At 44.5% G+C, this 15147-nt stretch overlaps 1 protein-coding gene across 2 annotated transcripts in view; it reads right to left on the reverse strand.

The window, feature by feature from the left end:
- LOC308468266 (UDP-N-acetylglucosamine--peptide N-acetylglucosaminyltransferase 110 kDa subunit) overlaps positions 1-15147 on the reverse strand; it is a 74881-nt gene that overhangs the window by 12406 nt on the left and 47328 nt on the right. For both annotated transcript variants that reach the window (XM_080990324.1, XM_080990325.1), the window contains exons 13-18: positions 14007-14165; positions 11615-11704; positions 9007-9132; positions 7182-7352; positions 6977-7093; positions 4531-4692 (exon numbers count right to left, since the gene is read on the reverse strand). In XM_080990324.1, the coding sequence (XP_080846450.1) occupies positions 4531-4692; positions 6977-7093; positions 7182-7352; positions 9007-9132; positions 11615-11704; positions 14007-14165 (825 nt within the window). The remainder of the gene's footprint in view (positions 1-4530; positions 4693-6976; positions 7094-7181; positions 7353-9006; positions 9133-11614; positions 11705-14006; positions 14166-15147) is intronic.

A 15147-nucleotide genomic window follows, 5' to 3' on the forward strand; every position in this document is an offset into this window, starting at 1 on the left:
CCCTTCCCTAGGCCAAAGACACAGATCTTGAGCTAGTATCTCAGGCCAGCCCACCATGCTTTAGTTGATAGAGGACATTTACCTGTTTTGAAAAATAGTATTGCATTTGGAACACAATTTGGACCGGAGAAACTTTGCCTGGAAGCCATTGAACCTGGAGAATGAGCCATTGAACCAGGCGTTTGAGGCGTAGAGGAGTTGAGAGACAGATTTTGCATTAAATACCTTAATGGCTGATGGAACATAATGGCCTCCCCTTGTATAAAAGAATTGAAGTATAGCCAGTTTGCTTACCTCCGCCTTTTGATAGGCGGTCTGCCAATGATGTTTCCAGGACTTGGAATAATGGAACAGAAGCCCTAGGTACCGGAAGAATTTGGTCTGCTCTAGTTTGTGACCGTCCAGTACCTATTTACTCAGGGAGAATCTCTTCTCAAACACCAGGACTTTAGATTTTTCATAACTGATGGATAACCCATTACCAGTAGTCTCAGAGTTTTCTTAGTTGATAGTTCAGGCCAGGTCTGGTTCGGAAGAGGATGGCCGCGTCATCCGCATACAACAAGAGAGGGGTCTTTCTCGTCCCTATTTTTGGAACGTGGCCATCGGGGTCCATTAAGCTTGCCTCTAAGTCATTCAAAAACAAACTGAACAAAGTAGGGGCCAAAATGCATCCCTGTCTCACTCCCCTGGCCATCTCAATACAGTCTGAGAGCTGGCCCTGCAACCCACACCTAACCTGCAAATTGCTTCCACAGTGCAGGGCTTTAGTAAGATATAGGAGACGTTTATCCTTCAGTGCTAGATGTAACTTGGCCCATAGTTGGAATCTGGGGATGGAGTCAAAAGGCAGATTTCAGGTCCATAAAGGCCACAAAATGTTTTCCCTGTCGAGGTCTGGTGTACTTCTCGGCTAGGAGGGACAGCATTAGACAGTGGTCTGATGTTGAGTGGTTCTTGCAGAAAGCTGCCTGAGCTTCAGATAGTATGTTACAGTCATTTAGAAAACTTGTCAGTTTATTACAGAGAAAACGGGCATACAGCTTTCCTATTATTGAAAGCAGACTGATTGGCCTATAATTAGAAGGCACGTTTGGCTGGCCTCTCTTAAAGATTGGGACTACTATTGTATGTTTCCAACTAGACGGTACTTTGCCAGAGTTATTTACTATAGTAAAAAGTGCCTCCAGGAGAGGAGCCCACTAGTGCTGATTTGGTATTATCAATTCAGCTGGGATAAAGTCATTTCCCGGGGCCTTACCACTCTTCAGGTTCCCAATTAATGTATAGACTTCTTCCACTGTAACCGGGCTCCATTGTGGGAGCAGTGACAGTTCTGCCGAATCTTCATCATAAAAACTGGCGGGGAGATTTGAATTTCCTGTGAATATATTTCTAAAATGGTTCTCCCATACCTGAGCTGGAATGGCACAGCTGGGGGCTGGAGAGACTAGTTTCCAGAAGAGTTTTGTTTCATTGTTTAGCGAGGCATTCAGTAAGAGGCACCAGGAGTTTTGCTCAGACTACCTTTTTTTCAAAGCCAAAAGGGCTTTGTACTCTTTTTTACTTTTGAAATAGGTTGGGGGTAAATAGTTTAGGCCAGCGTTTCTGTAGGCCAAATAAGAGTTCCTTAAGGCTTTCTTCACGCGGCACTCTTGGTTGAACCATCTGTACCCTTTAGTAATGTGGGGCTTGCTGGCTGGATTTATGTTAACAGAGACTACATCCTGCAAGAACTCGATGAGATTATCGTTAGCAGTCGGGGAAGAATCTGTTGATATCTCAGCTACAGTAGCCAGCTCAGGTGTCCATTTTTTCCTACACAATGCTGGAACATTAGCTTTATCAATTTTCTCTTGTTCTATGTGAGAGCACTGAATTGAATTTTGGCCAATACAGTGGTACCTCAGGTTAAGTACTTAATTCGTTCCAGAGGTGCGTTCTTAACCTGAAACTGTTCTTAACCTGAAGCACCACTTTAGCTAATGGGGCCTCCCGCTGCTGTGCGATTTCTGTTCTCATCCTGAAGCAAAGTTCTTAACCCGAGGTAATATTTCTGGGTTAGCGGAGTCTGTAACCTGAAGCATATGTAACCCGAGGTACCACTGTAGTGGAGATAATCAGAGGCAAATGATCACTCTCAGTCCTGTTATCGATATTGAAGTTTTTGATTAATTTAAAAGCCTCCCTGTTACTGAGACAGTAATCTACTGTGCTAGCTCCATTAGAATTTATGAACTCTCCTCTGTCCCCCGGTAGTGCCCCGTTAACAATCATGAAGTCAGGACTTATTTGTAAAGAGGCCAGACAAAAGCCGGCATAGTTGATTTGGTGGTCTTTAGAAGACCTATTGGGGGTGGGGGGGGCGCTTAAGGAGAAAAGGCTGTTTTCCTTTAGTTTCCTTAACATTGGAAATTTTATTTCCAGGCAGTCGTCATTTGAGCCTAGTCTGGCGTTCATGTCTCCCATTATGTAAAAAGGTACTTAATTTGAAGGTACTTAATTTGAAGAGAGTAAAGGAAACAATGGAATTTACGCCATGTACTCTCAATCTGTGCTTGCACTTTGTATGGTGGAATGTAAGCTGAGACGATACTCTTGGACTCAAAGTGCAAGGCGATCCCCTGCGCCAGGTGCTCGAGAACTGAACACTCAGTAACCTGTGACATCAAGGAAGTGGAGTCCAGAGTTACTAGCCCCCCCCCCCCCCCCGCTTCCCCTTTCGTGCAGTTTAGAGGCCTTAATTTCATAGGCAAAGTACCGTATTTTTCGCCCTATAGGACGCACTTTTTCCCCTCCAAAAATGAAGGGGAAATGTGTGTGCGTCATATGGGGCGAATGCAGGCTTTTGCTGAAGCCTGGAGAGCCCCACCGCCAGCCCCACAAGCTTGGGGGACAGCGGGGAGGCACAGCGCGCCTTTCCCGCTGTCCCCCGACTTGGTTAGAAGGCTGGCGGGGGGGAGAAGCCTGCTCCTCTCCGTCGCCAGCCCCGCAAACTCGGGGGACAGCGGGAGGCGCAGCGCGCCTTTCCTGCTGTCCCCCGACTTGGTTAGAAGGCTGGCAGAGGGCTTCCCCCTCCCCCAGCCCCGCAAGCTCCCAGAGCGATGCCAAAGCTGCACGCAGCTTCAGCATCACTCTGGGTCCTGTTCTGGGGGCTGGCGTTGGGGGAAGCTCGGGCTTCCCCCGCCCCAGCCCCGTGCCTGGGGGGGGGGATAATTTTTTCCCCTTTATTTCCCCCCCCAAAAAATCTAGGTGCGTCCTATGGGCCGGTGCGTCCTATAGGGCGAAAAATACAGTAACCATCAAGGACTATGTTGTCAGTTGCCCAGGTTTCCTGCAACGTTATCACATCAAAACACGTTACGTATTCACAAAATGTCTCGTCCCCTAGTTTGTTGGCCCAACCCGCTATTTTCCACGAGAAAATATTGCGGCTGCTCAATCCGTCACTGGTTTGGTTTCATTGTGGGGGACAAATTTTGATCAGCTCTCCCTCTGTCTCCGTAATAACACAACCATTCTTAGGATGTAAAAGTTGTTGTTCCTGGGGTTGAGTTACAGAATTGTCCATGTTTTCAGCAGTCAGCTTTTTTTAGGGGGCCCAAGCTGCTGAGCTTTTTTTTAAGGGGCCAAAGCTGTTGGGCTTTCTTTAGGGGGCCAAGCTGAAGCTGTTGAGCTTGTTTTGGGGGGCCAAATCTCCCAGGACTCTCTCAGAAGGTCAAGCTTGCTTTTTGGAAACAGAGGCTCAGGGCTGTGCAAGTTCTGTGCAAGCTGGATGGGCGGGGTATAAATCATAATAAATTCTTCTTTCATTCATTCCTTAATCAATTATCATCATCATCTCGTTGAATTGCAGGCGGATTCTGCTTCCGGGCAGTCCCAGCCCCATGGCTCCTCGAAAGTCCCTCCATCCCGTACATTTTATAATATATGGTGGGAATGCAAAAGGGTTAGAAATAAATGGGGAATGATATATATTGAATTAGAAAAAAAATGTTTAAAAAGACTTTTCTTAAGAAACCAGAAGCATTCCTCCTAGGAATTTTAGATCAAGATTTAGAAAAAGAAAATTAGAAATTATTTATCAATGCAACAACAGCAGCAAGAATTATATTAGCACAAGCATGGAAGACAGAAGAAATACCAGCGAAAGAACAATGGCAAGGGAAACTTATGGGATATGCAGAACTGGCAAAATTAACAGATAAATTACATGAAAAGGATAGAAAAGACTTTAAAAGAGAATGGGAACCATTTACAACATATATATGAAGGGGCAACATAAAGAATTGGACTCATTGGCAGGGTTTGAATAAACCAGGCACCCCCCCAACCTGCGGCCCTCCCAATGTTTTTGGCCTACAACTCCCATGATCCCTAGCTAGCAGGACCAGTGGTCAGGGATGATGGGAATTGTAGTTCAAAACATCTGGAGGGCCGAAGGTTGGGGATGCCTAGAATAAACCAACACAATTGTATATAACCAAAAGCAAGACTATACACATTGGGGAAATAACACCCAATCCTCACCTGAGTCGTTGCCAGCCCGTTGCTGATGTTGAATCCGTTGATGGTGATCTGAATCTGCCCACGATTGATCATGTCAATCACGGCTTCAGCAATGGTGTTCATGGGAATGACTGGCATGCTGAGCCCAGCAGCGCCATCATCCCCGCCGTCTGGACATTTCATCTGGAAGCCAAGATAATGGAATAATGATGATAATTTATCATTTACACCCCGCCCATCCAGCCCCATGTTCACCACCTCACTGCCACTCCTGTGCATTAGAAGCATGCATTAGAAGTGAAATGGATTTTGCTACAAAGTCGGCTACAATCAGGTTTTCAACACAGCAACCCCTCTTGTGGCTTTATTGTGTCCGCGTTTCAGGCATTTTAAAGTGGGGAGGGGGGAGAGCTATCGTACGCGGGAAGATTGCAAGGTGATTATAAAAAAAGGGAAATGATATATAATGAACGGAGAGGGGGGGTTATTAATCCCGTTTGCATTCCTTCCCGTGGGAAAGTGTGCCTTGGTTTTGGAACGCCTTGGTTTCGGAACAGACTTTTGGAACAGATGAAGTTTGAGAACCAAGGGACCACTGTGATTTTAAAAGAATCAACTTGCATTTGGCAAGATGTCCCAATTTTAAAAGCCATGGGAAAAAATAGATTGAAAAGGCTCCTCATTGTATTTTAATCTTTTGCTGGAAACCATCCAGAGTGACTGGGCATAATAATAATAATATCATCCTGTTAGAAGGGAAACCCAGTCAGAGTATAAATAATTTATTATCATCATCCTCATCCTCCTCTTGGAAGCTGCCCAGAGTGGCTGGGGAAACCCAGTCAGATGGGCGAGGTATAAATAATATATTATTATTATTATTATTATTATTATTATTATTAATTACTCCTCATGTGTTGGTCCGATGCCTGTGGGAAAGCTCTTCTCTTGTGGATACAGTGGTACCTCGGGTTAAGAACTTAATTCACGCCTGAGGTCCATTCTTAACCTGAAACTGTTCTTAACCTGAGGTACCACTTTAGCTGATGGGGCCTCCCGCCGCCCCCACGCCACTGGCTCGCAATTTCTGTTCTCATCCTGAGGTAAAGTTCTTAACCCGAGGTACTACTTCCAGGTTAGCAGAGTCTGTAACCTGAAGTGTCTGTAACCCGAGATGCAACTGTAACGTGCTTTCTCTTTTTTCTTTCAAGTTTCTTATTTTCAATCTTTTATGTTTATTTCCATACACTCCAAACATTTTCCATATATACAATACTGGGATTAAACAAACCCCTTGGATTTCCCCACCCCACCCCAGTTTCCATATTTTGCCCTCTTTTCTTGCATGTAATTATAACAATCCATTATATTCCATCTCCTTATTTACTACTCTAATTCATTTGACTTCATCAATGATATATCCATCCTGCCTGCAGAAAGCCATCTAATTCGATTTCAATTTGATCCTGACTTGTTTTTAGGGTAGGCTTCCTCAACCTCGGCCCTCCAAATGTTTTGGGACTACAACTCCCATGATCCCTAGCTAACTGGACCAGAGGTCAGGGATGATGGGAATTGTAGTCCCAAAAACAGCAGGTGGGCCAAGGTTGAGGAAGCCTGGTTTAGGAGGTAATTTCATTATTATTTGATTTTTTAAAAAGTTACTAAGAACTTCACATAGTAAAAGACCAGAAACATATCTTTTGGGAATATTGAACAGTGATATTCTAAAAGAAAAAACTCAATTTTTTCTGTATGCAACATCAGCGGCAAGAATTCTAGTGGCTAAGTACTGGAAGGGTAACCAGGTACTGACCAAAGAGGAGTGGCTATATAAATTATGTGAATATTTGGAGCTGGCCAAATGGACGGATATAATAAGACTAAAGCCAATGAATACAGTCCAGGAGGAATGGAATTGCTTGAATGACTACTTAGAAAAACAAGGTTCAAATGTAAAAATTTGGCTGTGTCTAGAATGACCTGGTGAATGGAAAAGGGGAAATATACATATATACACATTTATATATTCAGATGAAAATAATACTGAAATACAGATAAAATATGAAAGGTGAAAGGAAGTGCTGTGAGAGTGATGGAAGTCTATTATTATTATTTTGCAAAATAGTATTTATTGTATTGAAATATGCTTTTCTTTATTCTTTGACTCTACTTTTCTTTGCATTTTTTTTCTTTTCCTCCCTTACTTTTTCCTTCTTTCTGTTTTATTGGATATTATTCTTTACGTATGCTTTTGTTTTGATGTATTTACTTTGCAGTAAAAAATTAATAATAATAATTATAATGATAGTTTGATTTTATACTAATGTGATGTATTTGATGCTAGCCGCCCTGAGTCCGGTTTCGGACGGGATACAGGTAAGTTTATTACTACTACTACTACTACTACTACTATTATTGAGAGCTAGACTCCAAAACCACCTACACACGCCCGGATTTTCCTGACCTTCACTATTTTCACGTCAGGCAGGCTGTCGAGGAACGCCTTCAGGTCGACACCATTCAAAACAATCCGGTTGTCGTAGATGTGACCATTCGATTTGAAGTCGATGACGGCTTTTTTCTGAAAGAAAGACATATAATGCATCTGAAAAACACGGCAATTTGGATCTGGGCTTTTTTCCAAGAAAAAAAGACCTCTTCCCAAATACCTTCAGGTGTGGGAACATATTGGCGTGATCACCAATGAAGAAGGTATTGGGCATGTAAGCCAGTTTTTCTGAATATTGCTCCGCCACTTCCACCGGGGATGTTTCCTGGTCAGTGATAATGTAATCCATGAATAAGGCCCCGCTGGTTCCCGGGTAGCCCAGCCACATTGCCTGGAAGGCAAACAAATGAGGGTTGTTAATTAATAATAATAATAATAATAATTTATTTCTACACTGCCCATATCTGGCTGGGTTTTCCCAGCCACTCTGGGCGGCTTCCAACAAAAGATTAAAATACAATAAGGCAGCAAGGCAAGATATCCAGAGCTTCTTTTTTTATAAAAACTTATTCAAGAATTACATATATAGAGAAAGAGTGTGTCCAGTAGCCAATTAAGTTTGTTCTTGGTATAAGCTTTTGTGTACGTGCACACTTCTTCAGATACACTGAATAATAGTATAAATAAGTAATATAATATAATATAATATAATATAATATAATATAATATAATATAAATATATTAATATAAATAATATAAAGAACAAACTTCTTCAGATACACTGAGTAATAATATTTTGACTGTGTCAGACCAACTTGGCTACCTAAATGAATAAATAATATACATACACTTAATTTGACAAAAAAGGAAGTGTCCATGTGCAAATCTTCTTCTATAAATTGCCAAAAATTAAGCTTGGGTTAAATTTATGCAGTCTCTTTTTTAAGAGGAAGGCCTCTGGCAAGATATCCAGAGTTTGCCAAAAAAAACAGAAAACAAAAAAACCACCCCACCTTCTTAAAGAGGACCGTGTCTTTCGGCAAGATCTACAAAAAGGCCGCATAAAACAAGATAGTTGATCACATAATTAAGGATTTTCTTAAATCGGATTTTTTCAATTTAAAGCAGATTTTTAAAATAAAGTTCTTTGGGAGGAAAAATATTTCTAAAGATTTTTTGTTTAAGTTCCATCGAAAGCCATTGTGAAAGAAGGATTTGTTTAAAGTTTTCCATGTGTGCAGAAACTCAGCCTAAATTGTTGTTTTTTAAAAATTGTTTAACCACATCCGTTAACAAACATGGATACATATGCCATAATGCTATTCTTTTACAGTGGTGCCTCGCAAGACGAAATTAATCCGTTCCGCGAGTGTCTTCGTCTAGCGGTTTTTTCGTCTTGCGAAGCAACCCTATTAGCGGCTTAGCGCTATTAGCGGCTTAGCGGCTATTAAAGGCTTATCGGCTTAGCTGCTAAAAGGCTTAGCGGCTTAGAAAAAGGGGGGAAACGGATAGAAGCCCCCCATCCAAACAATGACTTTAGCTACTGATGGATAGACCAATGGATGGACCGTGTGACTGCGGAAACGGATAGAAGCCCCCCATCCAAACAATGGCTTTAGCTGTTGATGGACAGATGGATAGAAGGATGGACGGATAGCTACTGATGGATAGATGGACGGTGTGACTGCGGACACGGATAGAAGCCCCCCATCCAAACAATGACTATCATCAGTGCAGGCAAGAATTTGTTTAAAAAAAATTCTATCATCTACCATACTGTCTTATTTATTTTATAGTACAGAACATTGATGATTGCTTTCATTTGATGGATCAATGGTCTTGTTAGAGAATAAAATTCATGTTCAACGGCTGTTTGAGTGGTTGTTTTTCAAAGTCTGGAACGGATTAATCCCTTTTGCATTCCTTTCTATAGGAAAGCACGCCTTGGTTTGGGAACGCTTTGGTTTCGGAATGGACTTCCAGAACAGATGAAATTTGAGAATCAAATCACTGTATGATGAACATTTCACTGTGACTTCCTTTACCTGGATCGGTGCCGGCCGGAGAGCAAACAGCTCGTTACGGGCTCCTTTGGTGTAGCCATTCATGTTGATCAGGATATGTATGCCGTCTTGGTGAATGCGGTCAGCCGCCTTGCCATTGCACGGGACCTAAAACACAAACATTAGAAGCACGTTTATGGAAGTTTTGAATGGCTGATGTTTTAATGTGTTCTGCATCTCTTGTTGTAAGCCGCTCTGAGTGGCTGGAGAAACCCAGTCAAATGGGTGGGGTACTTTAACTAATAAAGTAGTAGTACAGTGGTACCTCAGGTTAAGTACTTAGTTCGTTCCGGAGGTCCGTACCTAACCTGAAACTGTTCTTAACCTGAAGCACCACTTTAGCTAATGGGGCCTCCTGCTGCCGCCGGAGCACGATTTCAGTTTTCTTCCTGAAGCAAAGTTCTTCGGCTGGGGAGGGCAAAGGCTTCGGCTGGGGAGGGCGGGATATAAATAAAATTTATTATTATTATTATTATTATTATTATTATTATTATTATTAACCTGAAGCACTATTTCTGGGTTAGCAGAGTCTGTAACCTGAAGCGTATGTAACTTGAAGCGTATGTAACCCGAGGTACCACTATATAGTGGGAGGGTGGGTTGGGGATTTTCTCCGAAGGGTAGTAGGATTCAGTGGGTATGGTCAACCTGCTGGCGACTGTTAACAACTGAAAAAGCAAGGGATGGTATGCAGATGACCCAAAATAGCTTTAGCATGAAACTGTTCTTAACCTGAAGCACCACTTTAGCTAATGGGGCCTCCTGCTGCCACCGGAGCACAATTTCTGTTCTCATCCTGAAGCAAAGTTCTTAACCTGAAGCACTATTTCTGGGTTAGCGGAGTCTGTAACCTGAAGCACATGTAACCTGAAGCATTATGTAACTCGAGGTACCACTGTAGTTGTAGTACATCTGCTAAGGTTGACTTGACAACCTGGCGACGATGTCCGAGCCCTCGAATGGTCCTTCTGAGCTTCTTTCCCTCATACAGTGCTTTTGCAAAATCCCACACTGCAGGAAAGTGAGCTGTTTTGGCCAGATTGCCATAGCTCGGGATACGTGCTCCATGACAAAAAGTGGGCAGGGTATCTGAAGCACTACTTTGCACCCATGACTTGAGAGCATCCAGGAATCATCTGAAATGTAGTTTAGGTTTAGGGTTAGGGGCTAGGGTTTAGAATTAGGGCAAAGGCTAAGGCTGGAGGTAGGGTTAGGCTTAGGCTAAGAATTACTGTTAAGAGTTAAGGTTTAGGGCTTACAGCTAGGGCAAAGGCAAGGGCTAGCTCAACAACTTTGGCCGGCCCTTGCCCATGTTCACTTCATCAAATCTGGCCCTCTTTGAAAAGAGTTTGGACACCAACTAGTGATTTAAATCAAATCCACCCTGTTATATACATTACCAAGCAAGCACTTCAACCTGCCACTGGGAAGCCCCTGAGAAGCGGCTAAGTGACCCCCCCGCCCCCGGTTGCACAACCCTTCGGCCATGAGTTCAGACATGCTTTTCCGAGCTATGCCTAAAAATCTGATTTATAGCTTATTGATCGCTAGCCTGGATGGTTTGCCTCACTAGCTAGTGCAGTCGAAATATATCTATATATATCTATATATCTATACATCTCTCTCTCTCTCTCTCTCTCCATATATATATATATATTATTGTCCAGTAGCACCTTAGAGAGGGACGCGGGTGGCGCTGTGGTCTAAACCACTGAGCCTAGGGCTTGCCGATCAGAAGGTCGGCGGTTCGAATCCCTGCGACGGGGTGAGCTCCTGTTGCTCGGTCCCTGCTCCTGCCAACCTAGCAGTTCGAAAGCATGCCAGTGCAAGTAGATAAATAGGTACCTTCCTCTGGCGGGAAGGTAAATGGTGTTTCCGTGCGCTGCTCTGGTTTGCCAGAAGCGGCTTAGTCATGCTGGCCACATGAGCCGGAAGCTGTATGCCGGCTCCCTCGGCCAATAAAGCGAGATGAGCGCCGCAACCCCAGAGTCGGTCACGACTGGACCTAATGGTCAGGGGTCCCTTTACCTTTAGCACCTTAGAGACCAACTAAGTTTGTTCTGGGTATAAGCTTTCATGTGCAGGCACACTTCTTCAGATACCTGAAGAATCTACTAGTGCAGATTATTCATGATTTAGCCCCCTCTTCTGATATTGCACATTCGTCCAAACAACGTATAGCATCCAAGAACAGATGGTATCCTGCATTATAGCTTCTTCCTTCCGCCAGATTATGCATTAAAAGGCTGTTCTCTGCCATCAAAGAGCTTTAGCAAAAGATAGAGAAGTAAAGAGAGGCAGGAAGAGATGACCGTATCTCTGAATTTTATTTTGATTTTAAATGTGATTTGAATTGTATTTTAAACCAATCGTTTGATTTTGTGTTTTTAATGTATTATATATTTGGTGTTAGCCGCCCTGTGCTTGGTCTTGGCCGGGGTATAAATAAAATTTATTATTATTATTATTATTATTATTATTATTATTATTATATCAGATCGCTAAACTCCTCAAAATGACAAATATCTTCCGGAAAAGGTTGCCTGGGCAAGATCATATTTAGGATATACAGGGGGGAAAGAGCTCTCACCTGAGATAAGTCAATAAAGTGATTTGCTTCAGCCATCACCTTGACCCGGAAGTTTGTGCCGTCGTCGGGGCTGAGGGCATAGCAGAAGACCTAGGAAAGAGAGGAATTGATTAGAACTGAGGCTGACCAGAGTCACTGAATGAATGGAGGAATCTTTATTCGCGTCGGGCATCGCAATAAAACAATACAATATACAAAGAATGGAAATAAAAAGTCCATTGTATAAAATACATTTGAGGGTCACTTGAGCAGGGAGCACGTGAGGTGCAGCAAAACACAGGCCGAAAAACAGTAGACAAAGCCCATCTTTCCCAAACATTGCATGAAAAGGCCAGAATTTACGAAGCGCATGAACCATCACAGCTTTCCTCCATGATGAAGCAGTTGCTAATATAGAATCATAGAACTAGGGAGTTTGAAAGGGCCACGAGGCTCATCTAGGCTAACCCCCTGCAATGTGGGAATCTTTACCCAAGAGCTTCCCTCTTGTGGCTTATCCCCACAACAGCCACTGACTTTGGGTTTTAGTCAAGCAAACAGTCTAATCCAGGCATTCCCAACCTGCGGCCCTCCAGATGTTTTAGCCTACAACTCCCATGATCCCTACCTCACAGGACCAGTGGTCAGGGATGATGGTAATTGTAGTCAAAAACATCCGAAGGGCCGAAGGCTGGGGATGCCTGGTCTAATCTGTCGGTGCCTAAATGATCTCAAGTGTCAGAACAACTTGACTGCCATCAGGAAATTTCCCACCGTCCCATTTCGACTCTCCAGCACCTGATCTGCATCACCGAGCAATCCCAAAATGCAGACAGCTTTGAACCTCGCAAGATCAAATGTCTCGCCCTGGACTGGACTCGAGGGACGATTCCGACAGATTCCACATGGAAAACGCTCATGTCCCTGCAGAGATGGTAGCACCAAATCAGTGGTGCATGTGCTTTATAAAAAGCCGTGAGGAGATGATTGTGTTGTTGTTTAGTCGTGTCCGACTCTTCGTGACCCAATGGACCAGAGCATGCCAGGCACTTCTGTCTTCCACTGCCTCCTGCAGTTTGGTCAAACTCATGCTGGTAGCTTCGAGAACACTATCCAACCATCTCATCCTCTGTCGTCCCCTTCTCCTTGTGCCCTCCCATCTTTCCTAACACCAGGGTCTTTTCCAGGGAATCTTCTCTTCTCATGAGGTGGCCAAAGTATTGGAGCCTCAGCTTCACGATCTGTCCTTCCAGTGAGCACTCAGGGCTGATTTCCTTAAGAATGGATAGGTTTGATCTTCTTGCAGTCCATGGAACTCTCAACACTCTCCTCCAGCACCATAATTCAAAAGCATCCATTCTTCGGAGATCAGCCTTCTTTATGGTCCAGCTCTCACTTCGATACATCACTACTTGGAAAACCATAGTTTTTACTATACGGACCTTTGTTGGCAAGGTGGTGTCTCTGCTTTTTAAGATGCTGTCTAGGTTTGTTGTGAGATGATTACCCCTCCTTTATTGCCCGTTCCGGGTTGCCCAACCACTACCCCAGAGTCCTCTCTCTTGGCAGATCAAGAGGAGCAGGTAACGGCAAAGGCGGCCAGGTTTTGAGCTGGGGCAGTCAGAATAAGGTCCACTCTCGATTCAAAACCCTCAAATGTATTTGATATCATTGATTTTTCATTTCTATTCCTTGCAGATCATCTCGTCGTTTTATTGCTACAACCAAGGGCTGACGCAAATTAAGAGGATAATGATGATGATAATTATAATAATAATAAAAACTTTTATTTGTATCCCGCCCTCCCCGTCCAAACCTGGGCTCAGGGAGGCTAACACCAAATATGTAACATTGGTATAAAATCAAGCAATAACGAAATTACCTCCTGAAAACAAGCCAGGATCAAATTCAAATCCAATTAGATGGCTTTCCGCAGGATTAGGGTTGGGAACAGTAAATGCTCATCAGGCCCAACTGTTTGCGCTGCTCTTATATGGGCCTGTGAGAACGCTGGGAGGCCTCTTTCATACTAGTTCTTACACAAAAAGAGAAGGGGAGTCAGGTTGAACCAAAGGCCCGGCGGAACAACTCCATCTTACAGGCCCTGCTGAAAGATGTCAGATCCCACAGGGTCCTGATCTCTTGTGGCAGAGAGTTCCTCCAGGCCAGGGCCAAGGCCAAAAAGGCCCTGGCCCTGGTCGAGGCCAGCCTAATCTCCCTGAGGCCCAGGACCTCTAAGATGTTATTATTTGCAGACTGTTAGATCCTCCGTGGGGTATACCAGGAGAGGCGGTCCTAGGCTGTATTCATTCGTTTGGCCCAACGTGGGGCTCGTACCCATGACCCCAAGATTCAGTGTCTCAGCGCTCTGCCGCCTGAGCTACTCACACGGCTGCCCTCTTGTGCACCTCACCTCAAATTTGTCCGAATTGTGCATGCCTGGGATTGACTGCATGAGATGGGAGGTGGGGTGGTTCCCAAAGTCAGAGCTCACGTAGCCAACGCGGAGCCGGCCCTCACTGCCTTTCAGGTCCTTGGGGTGCTCGTAAGGCGGCTTGTGGAGCACGTTGATCTGGCAAAGGGATTCAAGAAAGCCGGGTTACGGAAATGACATGGGGGGGACGGGACATGAGGCCACATCTTTGAAGTTGTTCCAATGTTACAAATATACATACCTTTGACTTGACAGCCCAAGAAAGACACCTAGCATTATGAATTCTCAGAAAATCTATGCTTTAACCGACTCTCCTCATTCCGACGCCATTTGAACCCTAAAAGGAAGGCGAATTTGGGCTCCACCTCCCTCCATGAGCCAAGAAGCAGGAAGTCATGTAGGCAGCAGGAACAGGGCATCCCGCCAGAATTCCCCAAGCCTGAGAGCACATACACGGCACCCCACCGAGGGAGGGACCAAGGGGGCAACCATAGACATCCGCCAAGGCAGTTTAGCAAGGCAGGTGTTCTGAATGCCCATCTCCAGACAAGTCCAGTGGGAAAGGATGTGTCAAGAGTTTTATTGTTCTTTCGGTGATGGAGATTTAAGGGGTCTGATAAAGGGACCTCATATTGAATGCATAACCCTTGTATACCCCTCCCCATTTGTGATGTGCTAGTGATGTAGTGATGATGTATCAACGATGCTGCTTGAAGTGTATTCTGGGGGGAAGAAGGAAGTTTTAAAAGCTGACATCGCCCCATGCTCGGGGTTCTTGCTCCTGGGCAGACCTGTGGTGCAACAGTAAGAATCATGGTCTACTGACCACTGTTTTGCTCCAAATTACCGGGCTGGGGACTTCTGGAGGTGGCGCCAGCGGTTAATGGCGGATTTCCTCGATCGGAGGAAATCGCACCACGAAAAAATAGGGTCGGATCCCGCTTCGGCGCAGCGGGGGACCCTGAAAATCACAGGCGGGGGAAGCCTGTGAACCTGGGACCCAGCGGGCACATTTGGCGCCCCCCCAACCTGGTAAAGAGCCCGGCAACGGGCTCGGAATCGGAGCGGGGGAAGGAGCGCTGTGCTGTGGGCTGTCTGCTTCTTTCGTGGAGTGAAGCCG

Source organism: Podarcis pityusensis (assembly GCF_964106645.2).
Source record: "Podarcis pityusensis genome assembly, chromosome: Z".
NCBI lineage: Eukaryota > Metazoa > Chordata > Lepidosauria > Squamata > Lacertidae > Podarcis > Podarcis pityusensis.